General features: G+C 35.4%; 2 protein-coding genes across 15 annotated transcripts; one reads left to right on the top strand and one right to left on the bottom strand.

The window, feature by feature from the left end:
* Positions 1–1,888: 1,888 nt before the first annotated feature.
* LOC105179901 (FBD-associated F-box protein At4g13985-like) lies at positions 1,889–12,247 on the bottom strand. Of its 14 annotated transcripts, XM_020691482.1 has the most exons (14): positions 12,080–12,247; positions 10,779–11,808; positions 9,790–9,954; positions 9,668–9,707; positions 8,985–9,312; positions 7,797–7,971; positions 5,564–5,757; positions 5,339–5,444; positions 4,907–5,015; positions 4,403–4,510; positions 3,567–3,687; positions 3,387–3,399; positions 3,263–3,292; positions 1,889–2,095 (listed from the first exon to the last, which is right to left on the bottom strand). In XM_020691482.1, the coding sequence occupies exons 2-5, from the start codon at positions 11,748–11,750 to the stop codon at positions 8,993–8,995; spliced, it is 1,497 nt and encodes a 498-aa protein (XP_020547141.1). In that variant the 5' UTR covers positions 11,751–11,808; positions 12,080–12,247; the 3' UTR covers positions 1,889–2,095; positions 3,263–3,292; positions 3,387–3,399; positions 3,567–3,687; positions 4,403–4,510; positions 4,907–5,015; positions 5,339–5,444; positions 5,564–5,757; positions 7,797–7,971; positions 8,985–8,992. The 14 variants fall into 14 exon arrangements, with proteins under 14 accessions (XP_020547141.1, XP_020547135.1, XP_020547136.1 ...); XM_020691476.1 differs by having other exon boundaries at positions 1,889–2,208; positions 3,263–3,399; XM_020691477.1 differs by having other exon boundaries at positions 1,890–2,095; positions 3,263–3,399.
* Positions 12,248–13,388: 1,141 nt separating this feature from the next.
* LOC105179900 (pentatricopeptide repeat-containing protein At1g11290, chloroplastic) lies at positions 13,389–17,422 on the top strand. The gene is made up of 2 exons (XM_011103559.2): positions 13,389–16,377; positions 16,833–17,422. The coding sequence occupies exon 1, from the start codon at positions 13,536–13,538 to the stop codon at positions 15,951–15,953; it is 2,418 nt and encodes an 805-aa protein (XP_011101861.1). The 5' UTR covers positions 13,389–13,535; the 3' UTR covers positions 15,954–16,377; positions 16,833–17,422.
* Positions 17,423–18,030: the final 608 nt, after the last annotated feature.

Genomic DNA, 18,030 nt, shown 5'->3' with positions numbered 1-18,030 from the left:
GCTGCATCATTTATCGCCATTAGTCTGAACAAGATCCTATGTCTGTTCCAAACCCCTTGTTTGCAGGGAAAATGATACAGGCAAGGACTTCATATTGACTGCAACGAAAAACTTAGACAGCTTATAGGTTTTAAGACTTTTTTTCTGTAGCGAAATGTCTTTTTTATAACAAATTTTATAAAAATTAAAATAGATAACACGTCACGCAACAAATCACCAATCACATTGCAACTCGAACGAGAAAGTATGTAAAATGAACAAATATTAGAGTTGTGATGGTGGGTTCGAGCAAATGTTTTTCATTTCCAAGTCAGTCCAAATTTAGAAAAGGTTGAAGAAAGCTAGGGCGTAGGGTAGAGTTATCACTACATAGTAAATATCATAATGCATTGTAGAGAATATAACATTAATTATTCTCTATATTATAATACATACGTCCCAAAAATCACAGTAACATAATTTAATCAACCGAAATAAAATATATTAATATTAAAAATTAAATTTTGATCATAATTAATTAAAATTTATTATAATCTTAATAATAATTAAAATACTTATTATAATTTTTAATTTTAACTAATATTTCGACATATTACTTTCTGAAACAATAGTCACTAGCCGTTACATGGCTATGTCGACTAACTCTTCACCACCACAACTTTTAAATTTTATCCATAATAAAAAATTATGTTTTAATTTTTTACAGTAATATCGGTAAGGGAGGATTGTGATATCTCTATTAGGAACGTAATGGCAACCTAACTATTGCTATTGACTGATATGTCCTTTCATTTATTTATTTTTTTTATTTATGGGTGATTGGTCATATTTTTCTAAATTATGGCCATGAATATATTTCGAGGGAAATGGGGATTTGTTGCATCAGTCAAGATTTCAATGTGAAAATGGACAAATTTCCGGTCAATCTTTTCACTGAGTACACAAATCTTGAGGGAATATGCAAGTACTAATCATTAGCCTAGCATCAGAATTAAATTTTCATTTTATTGTGTTTTTATTTTTTTGTAAAAGAATATTTAAAATATGAGTAATGATATTAAAATTGCCAATAGCTATATATATACATATATTTAATTACAAATAATCTTTTGCATTGTCACAATAATAACTTCAATAGCGATATATATTCTACACATTATTATTGTTACCGAAAAAATGTTCGATATAATTGTATTATAACTTATCAGTATTACAATAAATTAAACACATAGAAGATTTACGACAACATCTGTATTGTCACTAAATTGTAACCAATACATATATCCCTATTTCAGTCAATAGTGATAATAAATAATTAACATTTGATACATGTTATTAATTACAAATTACGACATTGTCGCTTATACTTTTTCCACTAAGACCTCGAACTTTTGGATAGAATACGATCTCTTTGCATCTTTCAATACATTTAGATATTAAAATCTAATTAAATATATTAATGACTTCAAATAAAAGCTTACATTAGAAAAAGCAATAAAATTTAATAAAAACAACCTAATATTCGTATTAATGGTATTTAAATTGTGAAACCTTAACCTTATTATCCGAGCAGAAAATAAAAGTCCACAAAGATATGAAAATGAGACATTTCATTTATTCACTTTCAACAACCTCGTATACAAACCGTTGGCAGGTATATGTAACAATTCTAATTAATACATTTACTACAAAAGGCTACATTTTTTTCTTACAAGACTTACTTGAAATACATATTATTGAGACGTTGACATGATGGTGGAACATTCATTTTTTCCCATTTCAAATATTTTTTTAAATACAGAAAACCAATACTAATGTTTTGTTGTGTTAATGTTTTTAGATAAAGACACTTGACCATGATGACCTAGCATGTTTGGGACAAGATATAACTTAAAATCTTGGCCACGATACAAGCAGAATTGATGGTGCTAACACGTATCACATACAAGTCGCGAATAAAGAGTTTGTGTAGTTTATAAGTTAAATGGCTTGTTTTTCTAACGGAACATCTTTTCAAAACTAAACCCACAAAATTATAAAATATCTCGCACCACAAAGTACCAATTGCATTGCACGCCACAACATTTGGTTTTATCTGTAGAAACAAAACAAAACCATTTCTCAGACGCAAACCTCCGTCTTGAGGGCTGATGATATAAACAAGCCTTCCACAGCTTGCACAGTGATATCCTCTCCTTACCAACACCTCTTTTCAAGGACAAATTCGTTAGAGCGAACGACACTTCACACCGGTATTAGTAGTACTAGTAGTAATAATAACAATAATATGTTTTAATTAGTGAAAATAGAAAAAAGAAGTGAGTATAGAGAGGGTAGAGAAGGGGCAATCTCATGATTAATAAGCACTAAATATTGAAAAGAGCAGTAGAAAAGCACAAGGTGTTGTTGATGAAAGAGGAAAGTTTGCAAGTTGAAGCAAAAATGTGCTGAATTCCATGCAACAATCAATTGCCCTTTCAAATTCCTTTCCAAAATTTCATCATTATAAATACACTGTGCCTTCACATTCCCACTATTGGTGGGGTCTCTTTCTTTGTCCCCTTCTTCATCTGCTTATGTATTTAAGGTGAAACTTGCTAATCCTTCACCAACTACTTTCTTGTATTTATTTATTTTCTAATACCACAATTATAACAATTGAAAATTTCGAATTATGAGGTAATTGCAGTACTATTGGGTATGAATAGGATATCTTTGATGGACATTTAGGTAGTCTTTGGTTTCATTTTCATAAATATATACATTTGTATATAGGGATATTAAGGCTTTGTTTGATTTCACTTTTAAAGTTTTCTCTTCTTTATAAATTTCAAGATATAAAGATAAAGATACTAGTGTGTATGTTTGATTTTATATTCTGAATGAATATATGATAAATAAAGATAAGACAACATACACTGAAACATGTTTCTTGCAAAAACATGAATAAACATTCACAATGTTTTTGGTCATCCCACCTACAATCATATACTGGAACCAAATTAAACCATATACTATTACAATAAAGATTCTCACCAACTAGTAGAAATCAAACACCAACAACGCATTACAAAACGATCAAAAAGCATTATTGATGAAGTTTCTAGAAACGAGTATATGAAAACGACGTGCCAAACCAGAATATCAAGGCAAGCCCATATAAATCACACAGTTTCAAGTTTCCAAGTCACATAGAACCAGATAGAACAAGAAATGCAATATGGCAAGAAAGCACGACTACATAGCATCACTAGCTGCTTACCACTTACTCGGATGGTCAATGTCTCTTCAGCTGGTTGTGAAAACAAAACATATATTATAATGCCACCTCATAATAGTTCTTCATTTTCATGATCAGACAAAGCACCAAGGTCCTCTGAATATACCTTCTTTACTCTGCTGCACGGACCAGAGCAAATCAGCGAGAGCAATGATAGTTATAAACAATAAGATTGAAGAATATATGAAAATTTTAATTTCAAAGCACTGAGAAGGAGCCTTACGCAGCTTGTTTTGATTCATAATACTTAAATGGTTCAAAATGCAAATGGAACTTTTTAACTTACAATCTCCTGCTACAACCGTCCAAAGTCAATTCTGAAATCCTCTTTGTCTGGATAGTGAAGCGAGAGAAGCTGATCTCTTTACATAATAGCAGCATATCTTTTTCCACAAATAATGACAGTCCTAAGGAGTTTGAAGTTCCAAAAAAAGTTCAGTTGGCAGCAAAAAAGTTGTTGGTTGTACTACAAGTATTATAACCTGCAGGAGAAAGTTAAGAGACAATGCATATAGTTTCTCCAAGTTCGCCCTCTGTTTTTCTGGATTATCTTCATTTTCTCAAATGATTTGCCATTTTGAAGGAAAAACTTGATAGATTCCAACGAATAAGATGAATCACGGAACTTAGTATTTCAATTTCTTTTAAGTGATGTGATAAATGTGGCACATCCTCTTCTCTGGTCCTTGCAATAGCTTGTTCGGCATTATAAGCACCATGAAGAAGAATATTTGAGCCCAGGGCGCATACCAAATAGCAACTCATTTTCGTCCAAACTAAGATCAAATATAGACAACAGAGGAGTTTTGTAAACATTTCCACCCAATATTTAGAAATTAAAACAATACTTTCTGCTAACAAGTTTAAGAAGTGCCAAAAAAAGGCTGAATTGCTGGAACAGAAAATAAAAGGAAAACAAGAAAAAGGAAGGCAGAAAGATTTACATTAAACACCTAGTGTGACTGTTAAATAGGAAACAGAAAGGCTCGAAAAGCCAGGAAAAGAAAAAAGGAGAGGAGTAAAAACGAGGAAGAAAGAAAAGAAAAGGAACAGAACAAGCCTGAGGAAAAGAAAAGAGAGATAAAGAATCAGAAAAACGGAAGAAGGAAGAGGAAGACAAACCTGTCTGAGAATGTTGGAGCAATGTTAAGGTGCATATGCCTCTAGCATGGCCAGCGCCACTCTTTGCGCCTCTTGCCATCTCCGCTACAGCGGGAGCCTTCAACAACACTGGTTAATATATGGTAAAGTCCAACTAAGTCATAGTAGACAAGCAGTCCTGACTCCTATTAATAAAAAATCACCAGACCATTCGATCAAATTTTTTATAATGCAGAAATATTCTGGTTTACCTGAATCAAGATCCTTTCTTCACAATGATAACATTTATTATGCCCTTCTACAGTTTTAGAGGTTTCTAGATCTTAAAACACTTAAGGATGCACACAAAATCAATGATAAAAGCTATCTTGATTATTGTGAACTACCAAGTTGGCTTCTATAGAGTTGTGAAAACAAATCCATATCCAGTACACATTTCTAAAACAGGTAAATACATTGAAATCTACAAGTTCTCCTTCCCAGTTGATCAATGCACAACAGTACAAGCACGCAGATGCATCTTACCTTCACTGTACATGATCAGGCCCAGAGAATACAGCAAGCAAAACAAACTTGTCCTCAGTTAGCTGAAGCACAAAAGCTCCGGAGACTTTCAGCACAGCATGCAGCCCCCCTAAATATGCAATTTCACATTTCAAAGACCCACCAAAGCAAATGCATCATAATTCAATAATTTAGATTCCTAGTGCTGATTCAAAGAACTTTGAGCTCCATTGTATGACAATTTGGAATATGCAGAATTGATACGAAAACACAATAACTTAGCGGTTGATATTACCCCATGTGGGACTAGGCCTCTCCAATCAAAGGCATTTAATGATGCAAAATGCTGATGACATGCAATGCAACATACAAAACAATTCCATCATTGTCAACAATTCAAAGAGTTTCTTCTATAACTCCACTAAAATGATGTTTTTTACTGGCATAGTATACCAAGTTCCTGAACACTGTTCAAACCCAAGAATTATAGGCACTTGGCTGATGGTCCCCCATGAACACTGCAAGTGTGGTAGGTATTGATCTCGTAACTGGTTCACTCCTACAATGCAGTCCCATTTGATGAATCAAAATATAATCATATAATAGCGCTTTTCATCTGAAAGCAATGAGATTTGAGCTTTGTAGCTTTTATGATCATTTCTTTAGAAAAGTGGTCACCTTGATTGACTCGGGCATTTAATATACTTATAGACACTAAATGCAACTTCATGTGCAATGTGTTCTCCAGCTATTCTTTTTCCTCCTGAGCAATATCTCAAATGTATCAGATTTTATGAAGTACTGCAGCTCTCCCGTGCCTATTACTTGAGAGAGATCTTTACCATTTTGAAGAAGTCAACTGCATTAAAACTCTTATAACAGTAGAGTCAGCACCAGTTGTTAATATGACAAGACGAAGAACTTTCTGTTTACCATTAAATCCTTTTCCATAAAAGCATTTAACACATGCAATATATAATTTGCTGGGCTAGATTTGATAATTTAACGTAATGAGTTTTAAACAATAAATTACCATGCCTAGTGCCAACGAAATGCCCTGGAATTTCTACTTCAAGGATTTAACTTATTCACCAGATACAAGTAGGACCTCGACCACTATGACCGATAGTTTGTCACAAAAAGTTACACGTTCCCCAAAACTATATTCGTTTTTGCATGTTCCCGCTAAGTTGCTAACCTTATATTTTTTCACTTCACCGTCTCTTCTTATAGGTTGCATGAAATTTCCGGTTGGTTCTTTTACCGGAAAATTCTGTGATCCAATACATGACAAGCGCGTAGTAAATTAAAAGCGTAAACAACAATCTGTAGAAACTCTACTTGGCCACCCGGAATATGAGAATTTTTCCACATTGTACCTACTAATTGTGATCATTTTCCATGTGCTCTGTACGCAACTAAAAAGTAATTTGATTAATACTTTTTTGGCGCAGATGTCTGAACATTTAAATTAAATAGTATGATAAACTAGTGATTTGTGCCTTGTCATTAGTAGCAATTTTCTTGATATATATTAATAATAATATTCAAGTCATACATAGATATATGTGATTAATTTCGGTCAATATAACTTGTGTAGGTTCACAAGAAATTAATCATATAACTACAGGACCATGCTAATATGATGCCTTGGAATGGGACCAAGCGCCTGCTTGGTCTGGGATTAAGCATTCTTTGAAGTAAAATGCTACTCAAATAACATACTCATTAGTTCAAGCGGAAGCACGGAAAAATAATAACAGTTCAAGAGGTTGAATAGGAAAATGGTCAACATTTAGGAACAGAAACCTAATTTCTTAAGTCAATTGATTGTTGTCCATCCAAATAACATGGGTTTTCACATGATAGAATTGAGATGGAAGACTTTGCCTGGTGGTGCAAAATAGGCAAAGTGATAGAAATCATAAGGTTGAGATAGCGAAACAATAATATCAAAACTATAAGTAGGGATCGAGGAGTTGGCTTTCCAGTTATTAACGCTTACCAATTTCCTATTTCTCTTTATCAAATCAAATAAGCCGCAGTTTATACGCGAGTCTAGTCATTGATTATCTTGTCCAGATTAGAATATATATTATTACATGATAGGCGAATTGTGATTATACCATTGGTTATATGTTACATTAATAAGTACTTGCATTTCTCAATATGAAAAGGGGCTATATTCAAAAAGGTCAAACATCAGTTTTCTCGAGTATTTCAATTGTTTTTCTCCTTCCAAAATGTGCCTACCATGTGATAGAATGAGAAAGTTGAACAAATCATAAAGTAGGGGATGTGAAGTGATAACATAAGAGCCATTATGTTGGGATTAGGTCATAATGCTACCAATTCTCATGGACTAGCCCTTCAAAATTTCTCTTTTTAGAAATAATACACCATATGATATAAGAGAAATGTTGATAATTGTATTCGAAATTCAAACATGAATCCAGCATAGCGAGCAAACAGCGATTTTCCCATTGGTTACAAATTACACGTGACTAAGCAACAAGTAGTTCTAGTTGTTCAGAAGGGCTATCTCTTTAGATTGTACAGCTAACACCAGGTGTCCCTTAAATCAAATTCAGATTCATTCCTGAGTTATTCAATATTAAAATTATCTATGGTACAAAACCAAGGAAGAGATTCAGAAAACTTAAGGAGGAAAATTTACAAATTTGAGACAGTGGCACTTTCACCTCAGCTGAAAACCTAGTAAATCAAATTGGATAAATTATTTTTCTTACATGCTATGACGACCATGATTAAGAAGGGCAGTTCTCCGGCAGAAAATGATATTCCAAAGTAGAAATTACTAAAACATAAACATGAATCTCTCAAGTTGCTCCAAGTAACAGAAAAACCCAAAGAACAAGATGCACAATTTAGAATAAGAAGTTTATAGTACCTTCAAACTGCTGCAGCTGTACCATCTAAAAGGAACCAATTCACAGCTGCTTCTTAAAGAAAAGGGAGAAATAATGATCCACAAAGTATTTAACTGAAATAACATAGAATAATTGTCACTGCACTCTTTGAAAACTGTAGTTCTCCATATTCATTGGACTTCTGATAAGTGCATCCTGTATGGACAAAGATTTACTCATTAGTACCAGAGGGAAGACATTTATACCCTTATAAACATCTTGTACGGAGAATACAGTGACTATGATCGCCAAAATTCATAAGACAATGTTCGGGGGAAAGCAGCATTGTATGGGATTAATTAAATGTAGCCATAAATCAAAGTTGAACCCATTAGTGCTTCAGGTGCCAGCAGTAATAAAGATCTCATTCACAGTTGAGAACTTTGACACAACCATGTTTTAAGCAATTAATGTCCACACATTCATGTGGTTTACATATATCAATGGAATTCAGGATTTCATTGGTGGGTGTCAAAAGTTTGTGAAATGGTAAGACGATAGGAAAAGCAACCTATTTCTCTGTAGGCATTGGTTTTAATATCTGTATAGTTGAAATTTACCATAACCAATCAACTATTAGCTGTGACTTCAAACATATATTTTTTATGATGGGTAACGGACATTAGGAAGACAATTCTGTTAAAAAGGATTCGTTGTTGTAAGATTGAATACAACTGGCTGAAAAGGATTTGATCTGCTTATGATTGTCGAAGTTATGTGACCAATAGGACTGCTAACTAAAGCTGAAGGGAAAAAGACAACAGATAAAATGAAAACTCACCTGTGCAATTTTCAGCTTTGGCATATTTATATTTTTCACAATGTTCAGCTTCAGCATTTTCGCACTTACATTCTCGCCTACTTTAAAAGTAGCCGGATCTGATGTGGAAAATGTTAAGAGCCTGATATCTAATCATCTCTTTTAAAGAAACATTGTGTAAGTAAAAGATCTGTTGAGTTATAATAATCCAAGGTATCAATATTATGTCCCGAACCTGACATTTGTGATATTGGATGCCAGAACGTATTTGATGAAAAGCGTTGATCTAATGCAATTGATGCTTGATGCAATAGCAGAATATGAAGACTGACACAAGAAGGACATCAAACCAAGGATCTTGATTCTAACAGAAAAGAATGCTCGAAGTATCCCAGAAGAGCAACAATACCTTTCAGCTCAATCATCGTATTCTGGATCAGAGTCTCCTTTATCAAACCAAGGGATTTTTCTTTGAGCATAATCGGGGAAAGATATAACAACTCTGGCAGAGGCTTTAGGAAATGCTACTACCTTGCTGAAGCTCTTCTGTTTCCTCTCTCCATTCCTGGGCATAAGTTCCATCTTCTCCAGGACTTTGCCATTCTGAAGTAAAAACTTCACCAGCTCAAGTGCAATCTCTGTACCATCTAAGTTGGAAATGCGAATGATTTTGACATGATATGACAAGCATGCTATATCTTCTAGCCTTGATTCCCAAGAGCTTCTGTTTTCAATTGCTAAACATGTTGGAAACAGAGCATAATTAGATAACCTTTTTGTTCAGAGCAGTGCACAACAAAGTAGTCTATCATTCAAACATGAGATATATGACAACTTAGGCAACGTGAGAGCTGCTAAGAAATAACCGTACTGTTAAGATAACAACCCTACTAAACAGTCTTGCTCTCCAGTGTGAAACATAATAGTAGAGCCGTCATTAGCAGCATCCCAGAAAAGATGCATCCGAGATAGGTTTGAGCATGGAATGGCTTTTAACAGGCTTTGTAGCTAAGGAACATACAGTTCTAGCATGTCTGCTCCTAAAAGTGATTCAGTCATGTAATACAAGACCTTTTAGAGACAATAGAATACCTTTTTTTTTCTTTCTTTGCGACCGAGGAATATGTCGAGCCTGAAAAGAAGGAAGACACACTATAAGGGCATTCTGATTCATGGAAAAAACTTAAAAATAACTGCATGAAATAGACTTTTACCTCTTTAAATCTGATAAAAAGAGATTCAAGGTTAGGTGAGAACTTCAGCAAGTTGACCAGGCCTTCTATATAATTGGCATTGTATCTTAATTCCAACTCTAGATGATTCAGATTGTCCAATATAAATGTGTCCCACAAAAGTTCACCATAAGCTGGACAAAAATACTAGGGGAAGAGGAAAACAACCTCCATAAGTAGCAATACAATTATACAATCATAAAATGCTTGACCAGAACAAATTAAATTGCAGTTTATCCAATTTGGAGGGGTATCCTCCTCGTAACCAGATTATTCAGACTCCTATCAGCAATTTACCCTATTACTGAAACTAGCTGAAAATTGTACAGTTATTACATGGAGACATCCACAACTAGATACAAGTATGGTTGACAACAAGAATATTAGACAAGTATTTTCCTTGTTCCTTTTTCTGCTTAACCAAGCTGCAAAGTAGTTTCAAACATTCAATAAAAACTCTAAAAAATATCTCAATGAAGTTCCCACACATAACAAGAAGTGAAGAAAACCCAGTCAGTTCCCAGCCTCATGTGGCAGCTTCTCATCCCCCAACCTTTTCAATGCCACACCTTCACCCTTTCCAACATTGAAGAATATTCAACTGTTATTTTGTTCTCTTAATTGTCTTTGCAGAGTAAACAGCTTTCTATTTTATAAATTCATTGTTGGAACAAGTTTTGTTCTGCATTTTAGACCCACAGTATATTCTTTGATAATTCGAGATAAGTTAGGAGTTCAATGGAAAATAAATTTCACCATTGTTTAATCAATCAAGGAAGAAGAATATGTTTGTCGATCAGTCAAATGACTAGAAAAGATAGAGTTCTATTAGAAAAGGTCCTCTCAACTACAAATTTAGATGCAGAATAGCAATTGATAATCATGTTTCATGTGGAGCATTAGGAACATAACCTTTAATCTTCATACTGCATATAAGGAGAGCTGAGAATGAGAAAGCCAGGGCTAGATACCTTGACAACAAGAGTAGACAAAGTCAAAGCCTTGGCATGATTAAGCCCAATGAACCTTGCAGGACAAATTAAGTGGTTCTTGTACTCATCCTCATATCCCCGAGGAACACGCAGAAGGCGGATTGATGCACTTTCCAAAGACATTGTATTCAGCAAAGCAAAGCCACGCAGCATTGGTCCAATGTAGCAGAAAGATATCAAGTTTGGAGCAAAAATTCTGAGCTTAGAATCAAAAGAACCTACAACCCAGAATTTCTCATAGGTGCATACATTCACAATTGTTAGATTCTTGAGATTACAAGCCAAAATACTGATCTCTTCGACATCCCTGACTTGACAATCTTCTAGGTACACGTTCTCGAGTTTAACACAATCACTTGAAAGAAGTTTCTGAGCAACATCACTTGATATAAGAACTCTTGTCAAGTTAAGACTTCTCAGACTACTAAACACTGCTGTAACTCGCAATGGGATGGTGTCACGGAAATTAACTGTAAGCTGTGTCAAAGTTTCACAAAGGACACGAGGGAAATCCAGCTCATCAGCTGTATAATCCCCATCAAGAAAGCAAAGTTCCTGAACCTTTTGTCTAGCTGCAACACGAAGGAGTCCATTAAGCTGCTCTGTGATTGTGTTATCAGTATACAGGCATATCCTTATAATTTGAGAACCGTCCCTTAGAAGCAAAGCCCACTTGATGAAATCCCAGAACTTATAGCGCGGCTCCATAAGTTCAAACTTCTTATTATAATTGTGCTTCACAAACCAATCCATGTTGAAGTTCAAGAATGGCACCGAAGTCCAAACAAACCTCCATCTTTTTGACAGCACACTGGTCCTCACTACATCAAGAAAGTCAAGATACGAAAATACACGATGCAAAATATCATCAGGCAAGGCGCTCAACCTATCCACAAAACACTTCTTTGGACGCGGTGTTCTTGATCTCTTGCACGAGGAAACCATTTCCATGAGGCCCAATTCAAGCAGACAAAAAATGATTCACGAAATCTGAACAAGCGACAACTATCTGCAGCATAAAAACATACAACCAAATTCACAACAACCCGAAAGGCCTAAAACTTATTTCAAGAACTCAAATTAATTCTACGCCTTTCCCAGTAACCGTGCATCGATTCTCACAAATTCTTCATTCTTTCACTTGTACGATTTTAATAGAAAACACATACAAGAATGTTATCAACTTATTTACTCTGAATTATATCAAATTAAAATTTAGCGGGAAGGAAAACACTTAACATGAAATCTTGAAAACAAAAATGGCGAACAGAAAAACTTACGAAGGCGGCTGCAATGCTGAGCAAACCCTGCTCCCGAGATAGACGCATTCCGCTGTTTGGTGAGTTGTGGAATTTTCTGAACGGAAATGCAATTGAATTTTGATTGCAATCTGCTTTTTGGAATTTGGATTCACCGTATTTCGTAAGAAATTGGGTGGCAGTTTTAATTACTTTTTAACTTTATATAATTAATAGGGGCAATACTGTAAACTCATGTCTCCTGTTTACAAACTCCAATGCCACACCATTTAAATTAGAGATAATTATATTATCGTCTCTCAAAATTTTGTGTAATTACGTATAATTTTGTGAGGAAGGAGGGCACGAGGAGGACAAAGGCAGGGCGATGATGGTGGCAACACTGGGAGGGGGTCGGCGATAATATATTTAATTTATTAAATATATATATAAAATAAAATTTTATCGATTAAAAATAATACTCAGTATAAAAGAGTGAGGGTAATACGTCACTGGACATTAAAGTATATTTTATAATAGAGAGATAAGATAAATTATTATTATTTTCTATACATTAGAGTTTATTTAATTTAAAAATTTCTACATCATAACCCCTATCCTTTTCATTTATTTATTTATTTACATCATATATCTAAAATATGATTTGGTGAAATAAATCTTTCCAATTACTGAAATTTAGGGAAAAAAGGTCCCTCACAACCAAACAGATGTATATATAATTTTGACTAAAAATGGCATGCTTGTACAATAATTCACAGTTTTAAAAATGACGCTTTTAGGTAAATTCACAGTACACGTATACCAAGGAGTAAATCGGTGTGTATTTATATTGTGATTTGTATTTATAATTATAATTTTAAATAATTTAATAAATAAAATATCAATATAATAATTTATTACAATTTACATAGTATTGAAATATATTAAATAAAACTTAAAAAATTAAAAATTGCATCGACGAAAAGTCACAATGTTTGTTGTTGTTCTAAAATCATGATTACCTCCCTACATGCACCACTAACCATCGAGTCGAACTCAAAAATAAAATATTTTATATTATTTATAAAATTATAAATACATATTTTTGAGGTTTTAATTATAATTAAAAGTAGACTTATATTCAATAACAAAAAGTTCATACATTTTGTATATTATACTAATACCTTTAAAGAGATTTACTTATAATCTTTACAAATAATCTATTTATATATTTAAATATAAATTAAGAGACGTGGATATAATTTACCGTATATCAATTTTATACGTACATGGGGAGCTAAGTTTATGATTGTATTTTTATCCAAAAGAAAGAAAGAAACAAGAATGAGAATACAAAGAAACGAGATTAACCGAAACTCACCGCCCATGCGCATCACCAATACGGAGAAATCTCAATTTTTGTTCACAAGCCACGAGATTTCTACACTCTCCGTTCTCTCCATCTTCCTTGGACTGCAGTCAGTGGCAGCTGCCATCCATGAGTTCGCTGCTGCTGCCCCGCACACCACCGCCTACAGTCTCCGCCGTCCCTCCATTTCTCTCACCAAGAACGCACATCCCTCCGCATGTATACAAACACCCAGCTGCAATTCTGCTCGAGCTATGCACTTCCATGAAAGAACTCCAGCAATTCCTCCCCCTAATCATAAAAAATGGCCTCTATCACGAGCACCTATTCCAGACGAAGCTCGTCAGTTTGTTCTGCAAGTTCGGGAGTCTGAACGACGCCGTCAAAGTTTTTGACCCCATTGAGTCGAAGATTGACCCCCTTTATCATACGCTTCTCAAAGGGTATGCGCAGCAATCCAATCTTGATGCTGCCTTGAAGTTCTTTTGTCGGATGAAGTACGACGGAGTTGCACAGGTGGTGTATAATTTTTCGTATTTATTGAAAGCTTGTGCAGATAATTTTGATGTTAGAAGGGGTAAGGAGATTCATGCGCAGTTGATATTAAATGGGTTCTCGGCTAATTTGTATGCCATGACCAGTGTGATGAACTTGTATGCGAAATGCGGACTGATTCACGAGGCCTATAAGATGTTTTATAGAATGCCTGAGAGGGATTTGGTGTGTTGGAACACTGTGATCGCCGGTTTTGCGCAGAATGGGATGCCAAAGAGGGCCTTAGAGTTGGTTATGATGATGCAAGACGAAGGGCATAAGCCTGATATGGTTACTGTGGTTTCCATTTTGCCTGCGTCTGCTAGTATTGGAAATTTGAGGATTGGGAGATCGATTCACACCTATGTTTTGAGACACGGGTTAGAATCATATGTTAATATTGCTACTGCTTTGTTAGACATGTATGCAAAATGTGGACTAATTGGGACTGCCCGGAGGATTTTTGATGGGATGGGTTCCAGAACTGTCGTGTCATGGAATTCGATGCTAGATGGTCATGCTCAAAGTGGGCATTCAGAGGAAGCATTGGATTTGTTCCAAAAGATGTTGGATGAAGGATTTAACCCTAGTAATGTTACTGTTATGGGAGCTCTACATGCATGTGCCAATTTGAGTGATATTAAGCGTGGTCAGTTTATTCACGAGCTAGTTGATCGATTGGGCCTTGGTTCTGATGTTTCCGTGATGAACTCTTTGATTTCAATGTATTGCAAGTGCAAGAGAGTTGATCTAGCTGCTGAATTATTTTATAAACTAAAAGAGAAAACACTTGTCTCATGGAATGCTATGATATTAGGCTATGCACAAAATGGTCGCACAATTGAAGCTATTACCCTCTTTTGCAAAATGCAACAACAGAACATGAAACTTGATTCGTTCACTTTGGTGAGCGTCATTACTGCTGTAGCTGAGTTATCAGGGTTGCGGCAGGCAAAGTGGATCCATGGACTGGCTACAAGAACATGTTTGCACAAGAATGTTTTTGTGACGACTGCTCTTGTTGACATGTATGCAAAGTGTGGAGCTGTTCATACAGCAAGAAAACTATTTGATATGATGGACGAGAGACACGTTACAACTTGGAATGCTATGATAGATGGATATGGAACACATGGTTTCGGAAAGGAAGCTGTGGAGTTATTTGATGAGATGTGCAAAGGGAATATAAATCCTAATGATGTAACATTCTTATGTATAATTTCAGCTTGCAGCCACTCTGGCCTTGTAAGGGATGGCCGCCGTTATTTTACCATCATGAAGGAAGAATATGGCTTGGAGCCCTCAATGGATCACTATGGAGCTGTGGTTGACCTACTTGGTCGTGCTGGTCAACTTGAGGAGGCCTGGGACTTCATTCAGGAAATGCCTGTTGAACCAGGACTAAATGTCTACGGTGCCATGTTGGGAGCTTGCAAGATTCACAAAAATGTGGATTTGGGAGAGAAGGCTGCTGACAAACTGTTTGATTTAGAACCCGACGATGGTGGATATCATGTTTTACTTGCGAATATTTATGCAATAGCATCAATGTGGGAGAAAGTGGCTAAAGTGAGAACTCTGATGGAGAAAAAAGGGATTCAGAAAACTCCTGGGTGCAGTTCAGTAGATTTAAGAAATGAGGTTCACACTTTCTATTCTGGAAGCACAAGTCATCCCCTATCTGAGAAGATCTATGCGTACCTAGAAAAATTAATTAATAGGATCAAAGCAGCTGGTTATATCCCAGATACCACTTCAATTCATGACGTGGAAGATGACATTCAGGAGCAATTGCTGAACACTCACAGTGAGAAGCTTGCAATTTCATTTGGACTTCTCAATACCAGTCCGGGTACAACTATTCACATCAGGAAGAATCTTAGGGTCTGTGGAGACTGCCACAATGCGACCAAATACATTTCTCTCGTGACCAAACGGGAGATAATTGTCCGTGATATGCACAGGTTTCACCATTTCAAGGATGGGATCTGCTCGTGTGGAGATTATTGGTAATCTCCATTAGTCTCAACATGTCGAAATTGCTTTAATTTAATGAAACACAGCCATTTGTGTCCACGGAATTTCTACTAGCCATTGCCGTTTTATTCTGTTGACAAAAGGAATGGAGATACTGGTTCCAACTTCTTGTTGCTTTTTCTTTCCACTGCAAGTCAGAAATGCCTGTTCTGCAGTTGATGAGCCATCATTATCACTAGGAAGAACCCACTGACTTTAACACAATGGAGCTTATAACTGACATTTTGTATAAAGAGCATCCTAAGGACCTTGATTTTTTACGATGGACTACCTGGCTTCACCAAATTATGCAACCCCATTCACCCCTGTCCCTGCCTCCCTGAACTAGTGGCCAACATCAGTGGTGCACAGCTTGATCTCATCCAGATGCAATCACGCCTAACTCTTCAGCATGGGATCGGTAGTCTCTCTCTCTCTCTCTCTCTTCTATATATATATATATATAAATAGATAGATAGATAGATATACATACATATTATCAAGCCCCTAAACCAACAAGACATGTGAAAACTGTATATGTGGATAACCTAAAATCTGGTATTTCTTAGTACAATTCCTAAGTAGTGGATGTCATCACTATGCGGCAGTCTTTTTACTGCGCAAAAAGTTTATGAGAGAGGGAGATAAGATGTCAAAACCTACAGCTTTGTTAAGGTGGGAAAAATCATCCTGGGTTTAACTTTACAATCCTATGCAGTAATCTTAGATTAATCTGTTCTGTCATGCAGAATATGTTTCGTACTGTGGATAAACAGCATCTTAAGTTCATGTTCTTTTTCCGTGATGTTCCTCTTAACCTCTGCTTCCCCATTTATAGTTTTCACAAAATTAAGTTTAATGTGATTAAATGTCCAGGATTCCGTTTACATCTTGAGTAGCTTATGCCATTAGAATCATTCTCCAAAAGAAGATACAGCACAAGGGTTGATTCATGAGTACAATAAAAAGGAGTCATGAAATATATATCCCTCTATGGCAAGCCAATTCAGACATCGATCACCCTCATAGCAGACATCCCGCAAGGTCATATATCTGGAGCTGAATGATTAAAACATTAACTGGTTATGATTTTCTTGTTTAAGCAGCAGAAACTTTCTCATCCAGTTCAATTACAGCAAGGTATGGGCGTGTGGGCAGCGTGGAGGTTAAACCGAATTACATCTGTTCGGCCCAGTGACTGAACAGATCCCGCTAACTATGCTGCATCACTTTACTGACCTATGTGAAGTTCTATAAGCTTCCCATAAGCCAGGTGTTAACAGATCTTTGACTTGACTTGCTACAGGCTATTAGACAACTAAATCTATTTCCGGTTCAGCCGCTTTCATACACATAGTTTTGTCATACTTAATATTGCTGTTGAGGAGGGAACTGCTGTAAACAGTTTTTTAATAGATATGAGACGTGTTCCACATAATTCTCCTACGACCATGGATGCTTGAGATCAGTTTCTATTAACAGAATTCATGTGAATTATCAACTATTTATACTAGAGCATCCGAAACAAGATAAATTATTTATCCTCGATTACTTTCTTTTTACATGTGGGACCGGCCACCGAACCTCCAGCGTCAGGTCCCCGTCAATTCAGTGGGAAGTTGGATTCTCATTCCGGTTACACCATTCAATAGGAACCAACCTACAACACTATTCTCATCATTTGGTAGTTACATATACAATCTTGGATTGATGTACAGTTTAGGGTTCAATTCAGGATTTAAAGCATCTGAATTGATGAGTTCAATTCATAAGCTCTTGCAATTGGAAGTTTCCCAGCCTTTTTTTCTAATATAAAATGAAACAAATAGCTACTGTATTATTTCCCTATCTCATATTTAAGATCTCATAAGCCATGAAATTTATATTTCACTGCAATCTACTGAAGACATTATTTCACCAAAAAAAAAAAAATATCCTAAACCTTTGAATTAGATAATAACATTTAACTCTTTTTGTAGTAAATTTTTAGAGAGGTTGGACCACTTTTCTACAATTTTCACAGAAGACTTTCCTTAAGACAAAATATTCCATTTCCTTTTAATATAATTTTCTT

The sequence above is a fragment of the Sesamum indicum genome, unplaced genomic scaffold (genome assembly GCF_000512975.1).
Source record: "Sesamum indicum cultivar Zhongzhi No. 13 unplaced genomic scaffold, S_indicum_v1.0 scaffold00233, whole genome shotgun sequence".
NCBI lineage: Eukaryota > Viridiplantae > Streptophyta > Magnoliopsida > Lamiales > Pedaliaceae > Sesamum > Sesamum indicum.
Note: the sequence above shows the minus strand (reverse complement) of the source record. Positions and strands in the feature narration are given on the sequence as shown.

Coding starts and splice junctions, on each gene's coding strand:
- LOC105179901 (XM_020691476.1), bottom strand. CDS start 11,750: ATGGAAATGGTTTCCTCGTGCAAGAGATCAAGAACACCGCGTCCAAAG. Junction 9,708..9,789: donor TTTTTATCAGATTTAAAGAG/GTAAAAGTCTAT, acceptor CCTTCTTTTCAG/GCTCGACATATTCCTCGGTC. Junction 9,313..9,667: donor GCAAAGAAAGAAAAAAAAAG/GTATTCTATTGT, acceptor CAACATGTTTAG/CAATTGAAAACAGAAGCTCT.
- LOC105179900 (XM_011103559.2), top strand. CDS start 13,536: ATGAGTTCGCTGCTGCTGCCCCGCACACCACCGCCTACAGTCTCCGCC.